General features: G+C 42.1%; 1 protein-coding gene across 1 annotated transcript in view; it reads left to right on the top strand.

Annotated features, from left to right (window-relative positions):
* Positions 1 to 20233, top strand: part of iars2 (isoleucyl-tRNA synthetase 2, mitochondrial) — a 108140-nt gene that overhangs the window by 36301 nt on the left and 51606 nt on the right. Inside the window, exons 13-14 of the mRNA XM_078557098.1 lie at positions 692 to 794; positions 11478 to 11571. Coding sequence (XP_078413224.1) covers positions 692 to 794; positions 11478 to 11571 — 197 coding nt within the window. The remainder of the gene's footprint in view (positions 1 to 691; positions 795 to 11477; positions 11572 to 20233) is intronic.

Below are 20233 nucleotides of genomic sequence, written 5' to 3' on the forward strand. Positions count from 1 at the left end.
ACGATCAGCTGAACAACAGCCTTTTCCCTTGGGTTTGTTGTCTTTTGTTCCTGCTTTTTAGTGTGTTATTGATTTAAACTTTCAATTAATACTGCACATATTCTGTTAAGTAAAAGGTACATTTAATGTTTCTCTCATTCCACTCTATTAATGTACAGTATTGAAAACTGAAAAATTGAACAAATGATTGCTGAATTGATTAAAATATAGGGCTCGATTTTAACTTTGTTAGTGAATGAATTTTGAGTAAGTTAAATTTGTGCCTATAGTGTTGCTTCAAGGAGTTGCTGCTTGCCTTTTGTAAATACGGTTGCTATTTATCAGGAAATGACTGAGGCTTACAGTATTTTTGTCATCCTTGTACTGAGCATTAGTGGCTTTAATCTCCAGAGTTTAAATGCACATTGTGTTTTGCACAGAATATGAGAGAATTTATTAAATGCTCATTGCATTGCATTGCATTGTGGTCATTTCTCTTAATTGGTTTATGTTACATCCTGTCCAATCTCCTTCCCACCCCTCCCTAGCCTGAAATATAGGAGACTGAAGCACTTGTATTGAAAATCAAATAAATACATAAATCCTTCTTTTAAGAATTTAATTTATTTGTCCTCTCCTGGTATTAAAGTAAACCTGTTGTTTGTCAATATGGTTGTATATTGACTAATTAGATATAACTCTTCCCATGCAGATATACAAGGGAGCACCTTATCAAACTGGTGGAAGAACATGGTAGTGACTGTTGGTGGACTCTACCTTTGGACCAACTCCTGACTAAGGAAGTTTTAAAAAAGGTTCGTATACTTTTAGGAGGTCATAGTCTCATACGTATTACAAGAGGAACTGTAAAACTTCAAACTACTGTACAGATTATTAAATGGAAATCCTATGCTTGCATGTAAATTACAGGAAAGCTACTTATTAAGGAACTTGTTTGGATATAAAAGGAAATGAGCAGTAAGACATGGTACATTTGCATTAGCGTTTTTCAGTAATCTAAACATGAGTAAATTGAAACTATACTTAGTCTGTCCAACATGTATTAAAATTGTCCAAAAGTAAATGTTGGGTACAGTTTTAAAAACTATCTAAGCTCTAAAAAGGACTTCTGCAAACAAAAAAGCCCATTGGAAAATACTAAACTGTTCTGGTACAGCCACCTTTCTTTAGTCCTTTTGGTTAATGTTAAATAGATAAATTATTTCATATTGTAAGCTGACAGTATAGTTCATAATACAAATTGAGGTTTTTTGTTTGGGGATGGCGGAGTTGAATTTTTGTCCCTTCTCTTTTCTCCTTAACAGCACGAACCATATCTCATGGCTGTACATCATCTTTTCAGCTTTATATTTTAAACTCATATATCTGGTAGCCTACATGAACTGTAAGCCATGAAGTACTTCTAAGCTAAATCAACTAATTTATCTAAAGTATATGTTTTTGCTCTTTTTCTCATCGATTATATGTGGTACAAATTGACGCCAGTAAAGTAGGTATACTGCAATTTGCACAATACAGTTTACAAATACCAGAATTGGAAATAATGCAGCGACAAAAAGCAATAAAAGCAGATTCATCCATTTTTGTTATTTACTTGGCCTTCATTTTGAAATGATCTATGCTGTTGTTCAAATGAGGAAAACCACCTTAATGCTGCCCCTTCAGCAGTTTGGCCTATTGTAAAGGTCGTGGAGATATATTTTGCACCTTAGTTCATTTTCTGTTGGCATCAAATCATTTGCTGCATTTTCTACTATGACCAGTGCCAGTTTCCAGTTTTAGGCTGCTGTCAGTTCCATCAAGCAATAGGTACTCAGTCTGGTTGCTCCACATCATCTGTTGAGTTTATATCAAGTATCTGGAATACTGGAACATGATCTTAGACAGAAGAGATTGTGTAACGGTATTGTGATGTATTCACATCAGTGAATTTATGGAGTTTTAACAAGAGCTCAAAAGTCAGTTGAAGTAGTAATTCAACAAGCATTTCTTTTGAAAGACACCAAAACTAAGAGTTCCCTCCTAAAGGTTGGGATAGTTGGGAGGGACAAGTATTAGAATCCAGAATTCAGTGGAGTCAACATGGAAGAGGAGTCTTGCAGGAGTCTTGCTCCTTCGCGAGTGATTTCGCCATTCTACTCAACATTACTTTCACTTGATTTGTCGGACTGCCCGCTCTGTTCCTGCCTTTGTGTTGTCACCAAGTCATTCACTGTCTCTCATTCCACCCCCACTCCACCATAATCTATGTCCTTGATAGTTCCCATTTCCACATATTAAAATCCAGGAGATACAAATTAGAGCGCACTACTTATCCTCCGCTATAAATTCAGGCTTGACCACGTTGAGCATTTCTGCACTTCTCCAGGGCCAAATCCTCTTTGAGGTAAAGATTTTACAAACTACTTTGCAATTGCTGAGCATAGCGATTGAAGGGTTCACTGCTACCTTTCCAATGAACAGGGCCTAGTGAATGATATGGTTTAAAGGTGTAAAGCCGAAGGCTGAGATTGCTCTTGATGTCACTGGTTGTAAAGGCCTTTCAGTCCACAGGCATGGCAGGAAGGGATGGAAGGAATGTGGATGTGTCCCGTTACCTGTGCCTTACTCTTCCAGTAATCTTGTGGCTATCAGTGCAGTATGTATTCCACATAGTGCTTCACCGAGGGCGATCGCCTTCAGAAATCCTGAAGAATCTAACCTTTAACCCATTCCATTTCTTACCCATATGTTGTTCTTCAGTGACATCATCGTCAGACAAGGGGTAAGTCTCCATCTATGCTCCAGATGATACCCAGCCCTGCTTTTCCGCTACTCCCATTAACTCCACCATCATTGTTATATTGGTAGACTGCCTGTCTGGCATTAAGTTTCAGGTGGGTCATTGTTTGCAGCTGCATCCAAATCATTGCAGCCTCATCGCTGACTCCACTCCCCTATACTAGCTGCTAGTGGGTTGAATGAAACCTCAACATTCTGTCTGACCCACAGCTGAACTCCGTGTTCCATATCTCACCTGGTACCAAGAGTGCTTACCTTCACCTCTTGAAGGTGAAGATGCAATTTCCTGCTGACGTGACACTAAATTGGGAGGGGCCACATGATTCAGGCGAGTAGCATTTTTATCAGTATTCATGGCATGGTAATGCATGCAAATGGTGCTCCCGCCATGGATCAGCGGGAAATCTGACCCCCCCATCCGCCTGCCACGAAAGTGGTGAGGGGAAAATTCCAAACTGTTTTCCTGCCAGCGTGTTTTCGATTTTTAGCACCTCTCTGAATTTTCTGGCCCTGCGGGGAAATTTCCACCCGAAATCTCTGCACCTCTTGCTACAAACATTTGCCAATTTCAATAATCAGACTTTTTGCACATGCTTTTCTTGCTCTATAAAGGGACTTTGTTAGTTTTTCTATGTTAAAGTGGTAATACAGACAAAAGTGATTTACATAATTCTATGCTGAAACTTGTCATTAAGGATGATCAGGATATTGAGAAGACCATCTCTGACCACTTCCTTTTGCATTTATCCTTTTTTAAATAAAAAGCTCATCCCCCAAATTAGCTTTCTTAAGATTGCACTTCCAAAACTCCCAACTTCCTAGCCTTTGACCTACCATGTATTATAGTAACTCCACAGCTGTTGATGTGCTTGGCTATTCTTTTGCATTCACTTTTGATGCCCTTGTCTCCATTAAAATCTTTGCTCTTTCCCATCTAACCTGTTCTCCTGGTGCAGCCCCATGAAGTTCAAGGAATGCAAACTTGAACATATCTAGCATTCAACTGGCTTGGCCACCATTGCCAAATCTGGCTAGGCCACTTCAAACCTACTGGGCTTTAGCTTCTGCCAAAAGCACCCACTACACCAGGATCATCCTGGGAAGTAAAGATAAACTCAGCTTATTTTCTCCTATGTCAGCTCCTCCTTAAGTCTCCCTCCTTCTAACAGAAAGTGCGAGGAATCTACATGGATTTATTTATTTCCACATGGATTTATTTGTTTAATTTTATTTGTCGGTGCAGTAGTGGTATTGTCGCTTGACTGGTAATCCAGAGTCCCATGGTAATGCTCTGGGGACCTGGGTTCAAATCCCACCACAGCAGATGTTGGAATTTGAATTCAACAAAAATATGGAATTAAAAGTCTAGCAATGGTTTCATGGCCATTGTCGATTGTTGTAAAAACCCATCTGGTTCACAACTGCCCTTTAGGGAAGCCAAGCCTTGTCGACCCTGCAAAGTCCTCCTTACTAATGTCTGAGGGCTTGTGCCAAAATTGGGAGAGCTGTCTAACTGACTAGTCAAGCTCACGGAATCATGCCTTATAGATCATGTCCCAGACACCACCATCACCATCCACCAGCAGGAAAGACCCAGCAGAGGTGGCGGCACAGTAGTATAGTCGGAAGGGAGTTGCCCTGGGAGTCCTCAACATCGACTCTGGCCCTCATGAATTCTCATGGCATCAGATCAAACATGGGCAAGGAAACCTCCTGCTGGTAACTACGTACCGCCCCCTCCCCAACCGACGAATCAGTACCCCTCCATGTTGAACTCCACTTGGAGGAGGCACTGAGGGAGGCTAGAGCACAGAATGTACTTTGGGTGGGGGACTTCAATGTCTATCACCAAGAGTGGCTTGGTAGCGCCACCATTGACTGAGCTGACTGAGTACTAAAGGACATAGCTGCTAGACTGGGCCTGCGGCAGGTGGTGAGGGAACCAAAAAGAGGGAAAAACATGCTTGACCTCATCCACCTGCCTGCCTCAGATGTATCTGTCCATGCCAGTATTGGTAGGAGTGACCACCACACAGCCCTTGTGGAGTCAAAGTCCTGACTTCACAATGAGGATACCCTCCATCGTGGTATGTGGCACTACCACTGCGCTTAGATTTAGAACAGATCTAACAGCTCAAGACTGGGCATCCATGAGGCACTGTGGGCCATCAGCAGCAGCAGAATTTTACTCGACCACAATCTGAAACCTCATGTCCCGCCATATCCCCACGCTACCATTACCACCAAACCAGGTGATCAACCCTGGTTCAATGAACGGTGCAGGAGGGCATGCCTGGAGCAGCACCAGGCATACCTAAAATTGAGATGTCATGAAGCTACAACACAGGCCTACTTGTGTGCCAAACAGCATAAGCAGCAAGTGGACAGAGCTAAGTGATTCCACAGCCGGCGGATCAGCTCTAAGCTCTGCAGTCCTACCACATCCAGTCATGAATGTCGGTGGACAGTTAAACAACTCTCTGGAGGAGGCTCCACAAATATCCCCATCCTCAATGATGGGGGAGCCTAGCACATCCATGCAAAAGATAAGGCTGAAGCATTTGCTGCAATCTTCAGCCAGAAATCCCAAGTGGATGATCCATCTCGGCCTCCTCCAGAGGTCCCCAGCATCACAGATTCTCGTTGTCAGCCAATTCAGTTCACACCATGTGCTATCAAGAAACGGCTGAAGGCACTGGATACTGCAAAGGTTATGGGTCCTGACAATATTCTGGCAATAGTACTGAAGACTTGTGCTGCAGAACTTGCTATGCCCCTAGCCAATCTGTTCCAGTTTAACTCCAACATTGGCACTTACCCAACTATGTGGAAAATTGCCCAGGTATGCCCTGTACTCAAAAAGCAGGACAAATCCAACCCAGCCAATTACCACCCCATCAGTCTACTCTTGATCATCAGTAAAATGATGGAAGGGGTCATCGACAGTGCTGTCAAGCGGCACTTGCTTAGCAATAACCTGCTACCTGATACTCAGTTTGGGCTTCAAGAGGGTCACTCAGTTTCTGACCTCATTACAGCCTTGGTTCAAACATGGATAAAAGAGCTGAACTCCAGAGGTGAGGTGAGAGTGACTGCCCTTGACATAAAAACCACACTTGACAGCGTGTGGCAGCAAGGAGCCCAAGCAAAACTAGAGTCAGTGGGAATCAGGAGGAAAATTCTCCGCTGGTTGGAGTCATACCTAGCACAAAGGAAGATGGTTGTGGTTGTTAGAGGTCAATCATCTCAGTTCCAGGACATCACTGCAGGAATTCCTCAGGGTAGTGTCCTAGGCCCAAACATCTTCAGCTACTTCATCAATGACCTTCCTTCCATCATAAGGTCAGAAGTGGGGATGTTCACTGATGATTGCACAATGTTCACCATTTGCAACTCCTCAGATACTGAAGCAGTCCATGTCCAAATGCAGCTGGACCTGGACAACATCCAAGCTTGGGCTGACAAGTGCAAGTAACATTCGCACCACACAAGTGCCAGACAATGACCATCTCCAACAAGAGACAATCTAACCATCACCCTTTGACATTCAATGGCATTACCATTGCTGAATCTTCCACTGTCAACATCCTGGGGGTTACCATTGACCAGAAAGTGAACTGGACTAGACATATAAATACTGTGACTGCAAAAGCAGGTCATAGGCTAGGAATCCTGTGGCGAATAACTCACCTCCAGACTCCCCAATGCCTGTCCACCATCTGCAAGGCACAAGTCAGTAGTGTGATGGAATACTCTCCACTTGTCTGGATGAGTACAGTTCCCACAACACTCAAGAAGCTTGACACCACCCAGGACAAAGCAGCCTGCTTGATTGGTACCCCTTCCACAAATATTCACCTCCTCTCCCACCGATGCACAGTGGCAGCAGTGTGTACCATCTACAAGATGCACTGCAGAAACTTACCAAGGCTTCTTAGGCAGCACCATCCAAACCCACGACTGCTACCATCCAGAAGGACAACGGCAGCAGACACATGGGAACACCACCACCTGGAAGTTCCCCTCCAAGCCACTCACCACCCTGACTTGGAAATATATTGTCGTTTCTTCTCTGTCGCTGGGTCAAAATCCTGGAACCCCCCCCTAACAGCACTTTGGGTGTTCCTACACCACATGGACTGCAGCGGTTCAAGAAGGCAGCTCATCATGACCTTCTCAAGGGCAATTAGGGATGGGCAATAAATGCTGGCCGAGCCACCGATGCCCACATCCTGCAAATGAATGAAAATAACCCAAGATGGAGTTGATCTGTTCAGCTGCCTCTTATATTTTCCCTGGCTGACCAAGCAAAGTTCTGCTCTCCCCATCCCCAGCACACCCTCAGAATCCCACTCTCCCACCCTTTTTCCCTTTTGTATATCTCCCCCAACCCCTCCATGCTCTCTCCGAATGAATCCATCAGATCCACTTCCTAGTCTGTCAACCTCACTCTGTTGATCCTGTATCCTACTTCAAGCACTACTGGCCTATCACCACAGTCCTCACTGACGTATGTTAGCTTCCAGCTCTCCAATATCTCAAATTTAAAATTCTCGTCCCTTTGTTTGATGTCTTTCATGGCCTCGCCCCTCCCTATTTCCTGAACCCCCTCCAGTTATAACGCACACTCCCTCTAACTGCATGCTCTTCTAACTCTGGCTTTTTATTCACCATTAGCTGCTCAGGCTCCATGCTTTTGAAGTCCCTCTATTCTCTTTTCTCTCTCCTTTAAGACATGCTCTAATTTTTTTCTTTCTTTGGACTTGAGTGCCACTGGCATTTTGTTGCTTATCTCTAATTGCCCTTGAAAAGATGGTGCCCCCTGCTTGAATTGCTGCAGCTTACCTGGTGTAGGCAAGCCCACGGTGCTGTTAGGAAGAGTGTTCCAGGATTTTGGCGGGCTGCAATGAAGAAACAGCAATGTAGTTCTGAGTCAGGATAGTAGTGAGCTTGGAGGGGAACTTGTATGTGATGGTGTTCTCATGTGTCCGCTGTCCTTGTCCTTCTACATGGTAAAGGGTCGCAGGTTTGGAAGCTGCTGTCGAAAAAGAATTGGCAGATTGCTGCAGTGCATCTTATATATGGTGCACATATATGGTGCATATTGCTGCCACTGTGTATCAGTGTTTTTACTAAGTTTTTGGTCAAATAACCTAATAGCTTGTTTGCTTTCATGTCCATGTCTACACTGGTGGAAAATAAATAAAAGTTGTTCTTAAGTCAATTCAGTTGCTTCATTTTTCCTTTTTGAAAATCTTAAACTTGTTGAACAGAGGTGTTAGCTTGGGCACTGGCTTTGGATGATGACCCAATGAACAGTGTATCGGTACAGTGTCTTAAATCCGGCCATCCGAAAACCGGCAATGTGGTAAAGCCATTTATTTAAGCTGCCATGCATGAATTTTAATTATTATTAGATGATTAAAATAACTTAATGGCTTGTTGGGTTACGTGCTGCATTTGCGCGATGGCACGGTGACGAGTTGTCAGTTTTGCGTGTCTGTCTTTTTCCTAACTCTGGCCTGAGCGACCCATGAGCCAGCCTGAATCGCCCGACCCATAATCCAGCACAGATTTGGTCCCAACATTGTCCGGTTTTGAGACATTGTACATGTATCACCAACAAAGATTCTGCTTTTTGTAGTGATTCCATTCCAAAGCTGCAGTCGTGCAAAAACCTCATTAGTGAAATGCGACATGGAACCCATGCCACAGTCACCAATAATCAAGTGATTTCTCACATTCACCCTATTTATGTCAATTAACTCGTTCATGATGGGAAGTCCATTTTAGTTTAAAGAAACAAAGTGATCAGTCGTTTCGCTGACCCAGAATCACATCGTTGCTTGCTCTAAGTTTTGCCCATGATGGATTTTGCAGATCTTGTAAAGATTAATAGAAAATTCAAAATCATATTTGACACTCTTGTAAGAAGTTGCTGGGATAATTATGTTTGAAATCAGCTGGTAGAATGAACAGAGATACAAATTTTGAAAGGAAATTGACTGGTAGTATTATGTGACAAGTGAAAAATATCACAAGGGGTTATTTGGTACTTGATAAATGCTATTTTGCACAAAATGGAAGTTTTATTTTGTCTGAATAACTAATCCTATTGTTAAATGTTAGATAAAACCAGCATGCAAGTCCACGGATTCCTCTACTCACAACATTATAGGAATGAATAATTATCCATGTGATTTTACCCAAGCTTTACTGCCTTTTAGAAAGTGTATTTTTTATTTCCCTCCTTCTAAACTGATCTCTTATCTCTACATTTTTGTGCACATAAAATGGCTCCTGCAAATAGTTTTGTGTGCACATGTGTCTTGTATCAATGATCCTGCAGGTTGCTTAAGTTTCAAAATTATCTCTCATTTTGACACAATTTTTTATTGGCTTTTATTTAAATGGCAACAATATTGTTTATCCACTGCTTAGGCAGCACTTAATTAAGTTTTGTCGTGGTGATAGGAATTAATACAAATGTCAGTTATTTTAATTCTTTTCAATTAACCAAAGGAAGAATTATTTCATTTCAAAAACAACATTTGGGTAAAGAGAAATATGAAGCTAAAATAATTTTGAGAGTCAGCTTTTATGTTATTACTAAAATGCTTCTTAATTAGCTCTTGTCTACTTTGCAATGTACCTTTGTACTGGGAGTGCCACACTGAAGCTGTAAAAAAAAAGGCCTGGCCCAAATTAAACTTGTATGGACTTGATTGAAACAGTTGCTCTGGACCATATTTATTTTTCTTTGGGGGTGGGAGCAGTAAAATACAATTTATCACCTACTCAAAATTTGCTGTGGTTAATATTGTACAATCTGCTTTTGTTATTCGGAATGACAATACCCAGAACTGTATTTATGTAATTGGAATGTAAGTTGTGCAGTCTGAGCATAGGGAGTGTTCCCAGTTTCCCAGAGTGCATCAGTATTGTTCATTTAGCTGAACTGCTGCAATACTTTTCTTTAGCTTCTAGCAAATTTTGTTGAGCTTTTCAAAATTATTTGAAGAAAAGGTTTTTAAAAAATCCATGCAGGTATTTTTATGTGGTGTTTTTCTTAATTTATACTTGACTGTCTCCTGCATCATTGCACATGGGGATTTGAGATGAAGTTTAATCTGAATTAAAGAGGGGTTAAATTGTATTGGACACTTGGATGTACTTTGGTCTCCATTTTAAATCATACATTCTCTGATTATTTTTATACAATTTGTCTTAACGTTTTTAGTTAAATTACATCCTTATGACAGTTTAGAAGTAGAAAACGACAGTTGGTTGGAGCATTGAAGTTTCTCTGTAGTACAGGCTGAGGAACTGGTGCAGATGAAACTTAAATGCTAGAGCACCACCATTGGTGGGAGGGTATAATTACAGAGCTTCATGTTTATAGAGTTTCCATTTTAAGTGTGGACATAGGAACTTATAATAAAATTTGACAAATTATAATACAAATTGCTAGGTACAATTCTGGCACAGTATTACTGGAAGGATGTAAGTGCACTAGAGAGTGTACAAAAAACATTTATGAGAATGTTGCCTCGAATTAAGAATTTGAGCTATGAGGAGGCTAAGAGGAGATTTAATTAAGGTGTATAAAATTATGAGGGCTCTAGATAGCGTGGATAGGAAGGACCTATTTCTGTTAGCAAAAAGATAGCAGGATTAGAGTGGAGTTGAGTATAAGAGTGGTGGAGGTGTGGAACTCATTGCCTGAAAGGGTGGTAGAGGCAGAAAAACTCATCACATTTTAAAAAAAAACTTGAGGTATGAAAACCTACGAGACTATGGACTAAGAACTGGAATGTGGGATTAGGCTGAATAGCTCTTTCTTGGCTGGCATGAACATGATGGGCTTCTCCTGTTCCTTAAATCGTTCCAAGTTTCTGTGTTTTTAAGTGTGATAACACAAAGTAAGGTTTTGCAGGCAGGCAGTGAACAGGTGAGAGATTTTTCAATATTGATTTTTTTTAAAAACGTGCCAGATCTGAACATAAAATTTAGGACTCGCTTTTCTTTTGTATCAGTCTATCCTCTGGTAACACTGCCCTAATTCTTGAAGATGGATTTCAACAGCCCTAATCCAGAGGTTTTTTTTTTGCCCCTTGCATTTCATCAATTTTAGTTTTGTTGGTTTCTGCTGTTCTTGCTGACCTGTTTAAGCAGGCCTTTTCTTTGTCAAATTTGCTAACTGGAGGGAAATTTCCTCTCAAATAAGCTGAGCAGTTCCATAATAATCTATATTTCCAGGCATGGATTTTTGCAAATCTCTCCAGCTGTTTGAGTATTTGCTATTAAATATAATGCTAAAGCTGTCTTTAAAGTCTGGTGTACGGAATGATATGCTGCCAATTGTGGTATTTGGTGCTTTGTCGATGTACAACAACACTAGATCAAAATTACAGCTCAGGTAGTTCTATTATTGGCATCGCTGAAATGGTAGGTTTTATTTGAGGCTAAAAATAATTTTTTTTTAATAGAGTAAACTGTAACAGTATTTTTTTTACATTTACACTGTGGGCCTAATTCCCCATCAATAACAAACAAATCCAAATGGTACTTGTATTTGCAGGTGCAAGACAGATTGGTAAGTCAACTGTGATAGACTTAATAAATTGTAGAGTGTATAAATATTTTACTTTTTTATAGGCAAAATTTAATTACAATCATATTTTCTGTTTCTGTAGAGTGGAGGTTCTGATGTGTCTAATTATGTCAAGGGAGAGGACATCTTGGATATTTGGTTTGACAGTGGCATTTCATGGGCATATGTATTGGAAGGTGAGAAGTTAAATATTTATGATAGTTACACATTTGTAAGGAACCGTTTATTGCAATGCATAAGATTATTGACCTCAAGCTAAAATTGGTTCAAAACTAAGCTAAAAACACAATAAGCTGTTACTTCTGGTGGAGTGGCAATTGAGTTGGATTGCCAGTCTGCTTGTAGTTACTTAACTGGAAATCCTGCAGCTTCTATCTCACCAGACCTTCCGACTCAAGCCATGCAAGATCTGTGTAGCATAGTAGGTCTTCTGTCCAGGGCTACAGCATCGGAGGGAAGGAGGACCCCCTTTTTACGGCACAAGTTGCTGTAAAGCAGCTAAGTTTAAAGGTCCGGCCACTGAGAAGCTAGGGCAAAGGTAAGTTTGTAAGGTAAGTGGACAGGATTGGAGGTGGTAGGATGGGCCGGAGGGTGTTTGGGTGGCTAGTTGGGGATGGGGGGGGGGTGGGGTCAGGATGTGGGGGGAGGGGAGTCAGAGGATGGGGGTGTAGTCAGAGGGTCCCGTAGACAGCCAGGGGTTGGGTGGGTGGGGAGAGCAGTCAGAGTTGGGGGCGTCCTTTGTGGGGATCCCTTGGGGGGTCCCATGGGAGGTTGGGTGATGGGGATGTATCGGGGGTCCGGTGTGTGTTCGGAGGGTGGGGGTGGTGGTCGGGGGTGGGGGGGGGGAAAGGAGAGAATGGATTGGGGTGTAGTTGGGTAGTAGGGGTGGTTAAGAGGGGGTATTCTGTAGGGGGATGTTAGGGTGCCTGTGGGGTCGGTGAGGGAGATCCTTGGGGATTGAGGGAGTCCCATGGTGGGGGTTGGGGTGGTTCATTGCTATGGTTACCCAGAAACTAGAAGTGGTTTTAATTCTTTTGGCTTTTTTCTGGGTAACTATTGCTGTTACTCAGTTGGAACCATCTGAAGTTTGCAATTTAGATCACATTATCGGATAGCTCCCAGTGCAGGGCAATTGCCCATCAGAAGTTTGAACTTCCCGGGCAATTGCTGTGCAATCCTTACCTGGGAATTTACATGGGAGGTTCCCCATTGCATCTTTGAGGCACCCCCCAAATACACTGCCCTGGAGCTCAGAAGTTATGGGCCAATAAATATGCTATAAACTGAACATCAATGACCAAGTCAGAGGACAGTTTTTATGGATTCAAATAGTTGGTTTTATTTTCTTCCCCAATAATGAGTACCCAAGAACTTGCAAAAATGTATTTTACTGCGCTGTTCTTTGAACAATAATTACCTCGCCCGCTGTGTTTACAACATGCGAATGGTAGAAACAGTTTCAAGTCCTTAAATCATCTCAAAATTCATAATGATACTATGGGCAGAATTTTTCTGTCGGCGAGCAGGGGGCGGGGCCCGCTCGCCGATGTGAAAATGACGTGGGGTGACGCCAGGGGGAACCCCGACGTCACCCCGCCCCATTTAAATATTCAGGAAGGCGGGGGCACAGCGCAATCAGCTGTCCGCCCGCCAACCTGTCAATGGCCAATTGAGGCCATTGACAGGATCATTAAGCCAATTAAAGGCCCTGCCCGTCCAGCCTTAAGGCTGGCGGGCAGGCCAGGAGCCCCAGCGGGCTTCTGAAAAAACATGAAACCTTATCCACTGGCGGGATGAGGTTTCATGTCTGTTTTAAATAAGTTTAACAAAGTTTTAGTGATATTTATTAACATGTCCCATCACATGAGGGGGACATGTTAATTTTTTTATTATTCTATTTTTGAAGTTTGAAATACTGTCAGTGATCTCCCTGAGACAGCACTTAGTCTCAGGGAGATGTACGCTCTTTCGCGCGCATGCGTGAAAGAGCGCACTTTGACAGTTGGGGAATCCCTCTCCCCCACCCCCCCTAGCACAGGAAGCGCATAGCGCTTCCCGTCAGGCGGCCCGCTGAGCAGGCCTTAATTGGCCCGCCCACTTAAAATGGCAGCGGGGCCTGTTTTGGTGGCGGCAATCGGCTGCCTGCCCACCGTCGAGCCGGTGGGGCCCGCCCACCCATCAAGGGCAAAATTCTGCCCTATGTTTTTTAAAAATGTATTCATGGCATCTGGGCGTCGCTGGCTAGGCCAGCATTTATTGTCCATCCTCAAGTGCCTCTGAGAAGGTGGTGATGAGCAACCTTCTTGAACCGCTGCAATCCATGTGGTGTAGGTACACCCACAGTGCTGTTAGGGAGGGAGTTCCAGGATTTTGACGGTGATATGATTCCAAGTCAGGATGGTGAATGGTCTGGAGGGGAACTTGCAGATGGTAATAAAAAGAGAAAATGCTGGAAAAACTCAGCAGATGGTGTTGTTCTCATGAGTCTGTTGCCCTTGTCCTTCTAGATGGTAGCAGTCGTGGGTTTGGAGGTGCTGTCTAAGGAGCCTTGGTGAGCTCCTGTAGTGCATCATGTAGATGGTACACACTGCTGCCACTGTGCATCAGTTGTGGAGGGAATGAATGTTTGTGGAAGGGGTGCCAGACAAGCGGGCTGCTTTGTCCTGGATGGTGTCAAGCTTCTTGAGTGTTGTTGGAGTTGCACTCATCCAGGTAAGTGGAAAGTATTCCAGCACACTCTTGACTTGCGCTCTATAGATGGTGGGCAGGCTTTGGCAAGTCAGAGGTGAGTTACTCACTGCAAGATTCCTAGCCTCTGACCTACTCTTGTAGTCACAGTAATTATATGGCTAGTCCAGTTCAGTTTCTGGTCAATGGTAGTTCCCAGGATGCTGATAGTGGGGATTTCAGTGCTGATCATGTCATTGAATGTCAAGGGGTGATGGTTAGATTCTCTCTTGTTGGAGATGGTCATTGCCTGTCACTTGTGTGGCGCGAATGTTACTTGCCACTTGCCAACCCAAACCTGGATATTGCCCAGGTCTTGCTGCATTTGGACATGGACTGCTTCAGTATCTGAGGAGTTGCGAATGGTGCTGAATATTGTGCAATCATCAGCAAACATCCCCACTTCTGACTTTATGATGGAAGGAAGGTCATTGCTGAAACAGCTGAAGATTCTTGAGCCTAAGACACTACCCTAAGGAACTCCTGCAGTTATGTCCTGGAGCTCAGATTACTGACTTCCAACAACCACAACCATATTCCTTTGTGCTAAGTATGACACCAACCAGTAGAGAGTTTTCCCTCTGATCTCCATTGACTCCAGTTTTACTAGGGTTCCTTGATGCCACACTTGGTCAAAATGCTGCCTTGATGTCAAGGGCAGTCACTCTCGTCTCACCTCTGGAGTTCAGCTCAAGGCTGGAATGAGGTCAGGAGCTGAGAGACTCTGGTGGAACCCAAACTGAACATCAGTGAGAAGGTTATTGCTAAGCAAGTGCTGCTTGATAGCACTGTTGATGACCCCTCCCATCACTTTACTGATGATCGAGAGTAGACTGATTATCGGGGCGGTAATTGGCTGGGTTGGATTTGTCCGGATTTTTGTGTACAGGACGTACCTGGGCAATTTTCCACATATTTGGGTAGATGCCAGTGTTGGAGCTGTACTGGAACAGCTTGGCTGGGGCACAGCGAGTTCTGGAGCACAAGTCTTCAGTAGGATTGCCGAAATATTGTCAGGCCCCATAGCCTTTGCACTATTCAGTGCCTTCAGCCGTTTCTTGATATCACGTGAAGTGAATCAAATTGGCTGCAGACTGGCATCTGTGATGCTGGGGACCTCCGGAGGAGGCCAAAATGGATCATCCACTTGGCACTTCTGGCTGAAGATTGTTGCAAATGCTTCAGCCTTGTCTTTCACAGTGATGTGTATGGGGGATGCCCCCATTAGTGAGGATAGGGATATTTGTGGAGCCGCCTCCTCCAGTGAGTTGTTTAATTGACCACCACCATTCACGACTGAATGTGACAGGACTGCAGATCTTAGATTTGATCCATTAGTTGTGGAATTGTTTAGCTCTGTCTGTCGCCTGCTGCTTATGCTGTTTGGCACACAAGTAGTCCTATGTTGTAAGTTCACCAGGTTGACACCTCATTTTTAGGTATGCCTGGTGCTGCTCCTGGCATGCCCGCCTGTACTCTTCATTATACTATGTAAATTAATAATAAACTTGTACAAGTACTAAAAATGTGAATGCAAAGTAGCCTGTCTTTGTGAGGTTAATTATCAAATTCCTAGAAAAAAGTGCTTTGATCAGGGGCATATTTATGTATACATTTACTTTCATTATGACAAAAAAGGAGTAGCCTGATACCGTGACCTTGAAACATCTTTCCCTTACAATTCGACTAAACCTAGCTTATCACTGGAATGAATTGTGAAAGTCAGTGAAATGAAGATTCAAGTCTCAGCCCTGAGACTGATCCTTGCCCAGTGTGTGAAAGGTGTGGCCCACCTAGTTGTTGATTGCTTTTCAGACAAAGTAAAATGCCCAAGTGCAACAAAACATCTTGCCTGTTAGAAATAGGGGGTTTCTAGCCTACAACATGATCATTGAGCCTTTGATCCATTTCCTTCCTTGCTGTTTTTAAATTGGTGATTTTCGATATTTGCTTTCACGGACCTTATTAGATTAAAACTTTATTTGTATTTCAGGTTTAGCCAGTCACATTTTACAGAAGATTAATTATACCCAATCATATTAATCTGAGAAACAGTTACCATGCAAATTCCTCAGCCATTTCTGCCATATAACATCTGAAATAAAAAAAACTTGAATCCTTCAGGGCATTCATGATAATACCTCTTAAATGAGCTCCAATAACTTGTTTCCTTCCTCTCCACCTCTCTCCTAACCCCATCCTTCCACAAACAGGACAAGCAAGCTCTGAATCTCATGGACTCTTAAGTACACCATAGCTCCCAGACTTTGTCCAACCATCTGATTTCTGATGAACAGAGGCTCAATGCAAGAGCTATGCTATTAATGGTAGTAATAGATGATTGTGTACCTCTGTAAAGACTATAATTTTCAGAGCTATGACACAGCAGTCCTTCTTTTCCATTGGAATTGTAGTTCAATGGCCTATTTCCAGGAGTGGGGGCATGGAGTCCAGACTCTCTCGGCTTCCCTGTACTGACTTCTCTTGCTTCCTTTATAAATGATTCTTTACTTCCTGCCATCTGATAACAGAACTAGCCACGTAATGAAAGTGTTGAACTTCAACACTTCGGTGTAGTCATTAGTCTCACCTAATACATCTTTCTCCAGCTGGGAGATTTTTGTTGAGTATCCTGGTTTGCGCATGTAATGACCTCACAAATGGAAGAAAATGTTGTTATACAACAAGAGATTTTCTGAAGCATTCTAAAGCTCTTGCAAGTTTCTTGTGACATGTTCTAGTTCATAGATGCAGAGTTATCAGCATTAGTATAATCCAGCTTGTACCATTTTGGTTGCATATCACTTGTCCAGTTTTCGTATTGAAACTATTGGCCTGTATCCAACATTTTAGAAATATCCTATCTTCAGTAAGGAGGAGTATGCTTTGTCGGAATGTGAATAGAAAGAATAAACAATTTCCCAGTATTACTTCATTCTTCATCAGTTTTTAAAAAAAATGATTATATCACCTGACAAGCCCCCAAGGGTGACTCTATATCTTAGGGAATTCTGACAGCAGCAGGAAGTCTACTTTAACCTAGTGGACCGATCCACGGTTTTGACACTCCCAGGATTCCGACTCATTTCTGTCTCCCTCAGTATTATCTAACCATAACCAAAGTTGAAGGACCAGGGACAGTTATTATAATCGATTGGATGGATTGAATAGTTTCCTTGCTAACTGGACCTTTATTCACACTGTACATTAAATGCTAATTTTCCAACTGTAGATTAGTTATGGTAAATAATGCAGAGGAAGAATTCAGAAAGACTAAATGGGTGAGACACCTGATTGTATTCTCAAATTGCTTTGCAAATGAAAAGAATATTATCCCAAGATTCGCAGTCAAGTTTATTTGTAAGCAAACGACCCAGATTATTACTGTGACCACAATATGTTGTAGCAATAGTAGAAGCAATATTACCTAAATAATTTACCATAGGTGCTCTCAATGCAACAGCAAGAACAGAAACCCAACGCTATCTGCTCTGTAGACATGTCTGCTGAGGATTGCCTGGATTTGCGACAGAGCTCCAAATCATGACCCTTGAATTCTCAGCGAGCAGAACTTTAGTGATAAAGTTGCTGTTACTCTTGGACTTTATAAAGCACCAGCAATACGTGAAAGTTATTCTGGGCATCACATTCATACGCCATGGATGCAATGCACAAACAGAGTTACTACCTTTTGTTCAGAAAATTGTCTTTGGAGTCTAACTAGATTTTAACCTGGATATGGCGGGAATTAAAAAAAAAGCAATCTTTGTACTTCCTACACTCCCAGGGTTACACTCTTCATGACTGGTGGATAGATACTTTTGCATGTGACAGCATCTGACATTCCTAGTGACTGTGATACCACGTTGTGTAATCTGTGGTTGAGAAAGACGATAAAAAGAAAAGTGATCCCCTTCTACTTCAGGACTTTTCCCAAAATTCAGAAGAAAGATTTTTTGCACAGGAATGTTTTGGGTATGTGCAAATATGCAGAATATTTAGCCATGCTGTACAGACAGTGCTGCTTTCACTGACAACAGAGGGGCTATCCTCATAGGAGGAAAAGGAGTTCTATTCTTGCTGCTTTGTAGTTTAGCCCTTTTGAGGATTATTCAGGTGAAGCATCTGATAGGCTGGGTGGACCGTAGAACTCAAACATGTATTTTTGTTTCAGGATTTGAGAGTTCCACTGAAAATAATTAATCCAGTCCCAGTTCAAAGCTACTACCTTATATCGGCATTCAAAGTATTCATCTAGGTACTCTGATTGTAGTATCCTTACCGCTGGTATGTTTTAAAAGCAAGCCAGTATGCAGTAGTTGTCCTTGGAACTGTGCAAGCCTTTCTCTGTATTTCTTGGAAATCTAATCTGGCTTGGACAAGTGTATTTTCTGTTGAAATTGCAGGGAGGCAGTAGTGATACAGATATCCTAGACTCTCACTTGAGTCTGCAATGAACTCAATATTGGTAGCATTTTCCCTGTACTTTGTTGCGAATATGTAGTTCATGGTTCGTGTGTTATAATTTTTTAGTTTTAGGAATTAAAGTTTAACTGTAATTTAAAAAAAAGAGGGGGAAAATGCATTAAAGCAAGCTTGGACCCTATTACACTTAAAAGGTTGGGGCCATCTTGCCTTTAAGAGGTTAACAGTTAGAAAGGTAAGGTAATTAAAATGCTAGCCTTTAGAGATTGCCAGAATATCTAAAGAAATGACAGTTCAAAAGGTGACGCATGTTTGTTTGTAAATGAGGGATAATTAACTTAAAAGTCGGATTAAGGACTGCCCAGAACAGGCTATATCGTCATGGAGATGGATCGAGCTTAGGAAGGCTCTTTGGTTTCAATTTAACTGGGTGTTTTCTGAGAGAGGTTTAGCTGCAGTTTGGACCTCGTATGGTTTGCTGCTCATTAAGCCAAGTTAGCCAAAATAAATGACAGACCCGCACAGTAATCAGAGTAAACCACTAACTTCATAATTGATCATGTGGATGACAGGTGAGGCTTAATCTCAGGTTCAATCTTGAGGAACAGAAGCTGGAGTATTGCCTAGTTTGAAGCTATTGGGGGAATCTATGTTAGGCCTCACAGTGTCTTACTGCAGAAGAAAATAGCCAGCAGAGTAGCTTGAAAGTATTGGAAAAATAACCAGAACAAGGGACTGAGGCCTGTACAGTCAAGAGAGGGTAAATGAAAGTTTTACCTCAATAGCTGGAGCTAATGAAAATTCTTCAGAAGACCGTGGCATACTTATGGGTGTCCCCTACTGAAGTAAATAACTTTAAGCTTGATATGACTTACAAGAGAATTATTGGGGAAGTAGGAAGTAAACCTGAATGCATAACATATATAGTTATATATCATATTGTTAAGTTAATAGTGCTTATTTTATTTGAACCTTTTAGATACAATAGTTTGTTTTATTTAAAAAAAGTGAAATCTTGTGGTGAGATTAATGATTATACTGAAAATACCCTGATGAAGATCAACTTTCATTATGTGGTTAGTTCTGTTATCAGATGACAGGAAGTATGGGATCATTTATAAGGGGAGCAAGAGAAGTCGGCACAGGGAAGCTCTGTGGGTTTGGACGTCCACACCCCCATTCCTGGGAATAGACCATTGAACGAGCAATTTGGATTTCTTTTTAAAAAGTTAACTATTTCTAACCGGATAGTAACGACTTGTAATCAGAGTAACTTTGTGTTCTTTGTCTGGGCCAAACTTCTGCCCCTTGCGCAAACATCAAAATAAGTCAACCATGCATTGCTACTGCGTGAAGGGTATATGGATTAAGATTGCTAATGCATTCCTGTATGAGCTAAGAAAAAGCACTTCCTATGCACTTACCACCCACATTGAGACCGACTACCAACGAATACTCAAGACAGGTGTTGCACCCCTTCATCAATTCTTCATCAGCATATGATACTGTGTGGTGACATGGTCTTCTGTTGAAAGCTAACTGCCTTTTCCAGTACAGGGCTACAGTGTGTGTTCTTTCTTCAAAGCTTGGCGATTGAAAATATAGGATTTCATTCAGAGCTCCACAAGAAATGTTAGATTTCCCCGAGGCTTTGTTTTTAGCTCCAATCCTCTTCAACATCTATGT

The sequence above is a fragment of the Cetorhinus maximus genome, chromosome 14 (assembly GCF_964194155.1).
Source record: "Cetorhinus maximus chromosome 14, sCetMax3.hap1.1, whole genome shotgun sequence".
NCBI classification, from domain to species: Eukaryota; Metazoa; Chordata; class Chondrichthyes; order Lamniformes; family Cetorhinidae; genus Cetorhinus; species Cetorhinus maximus.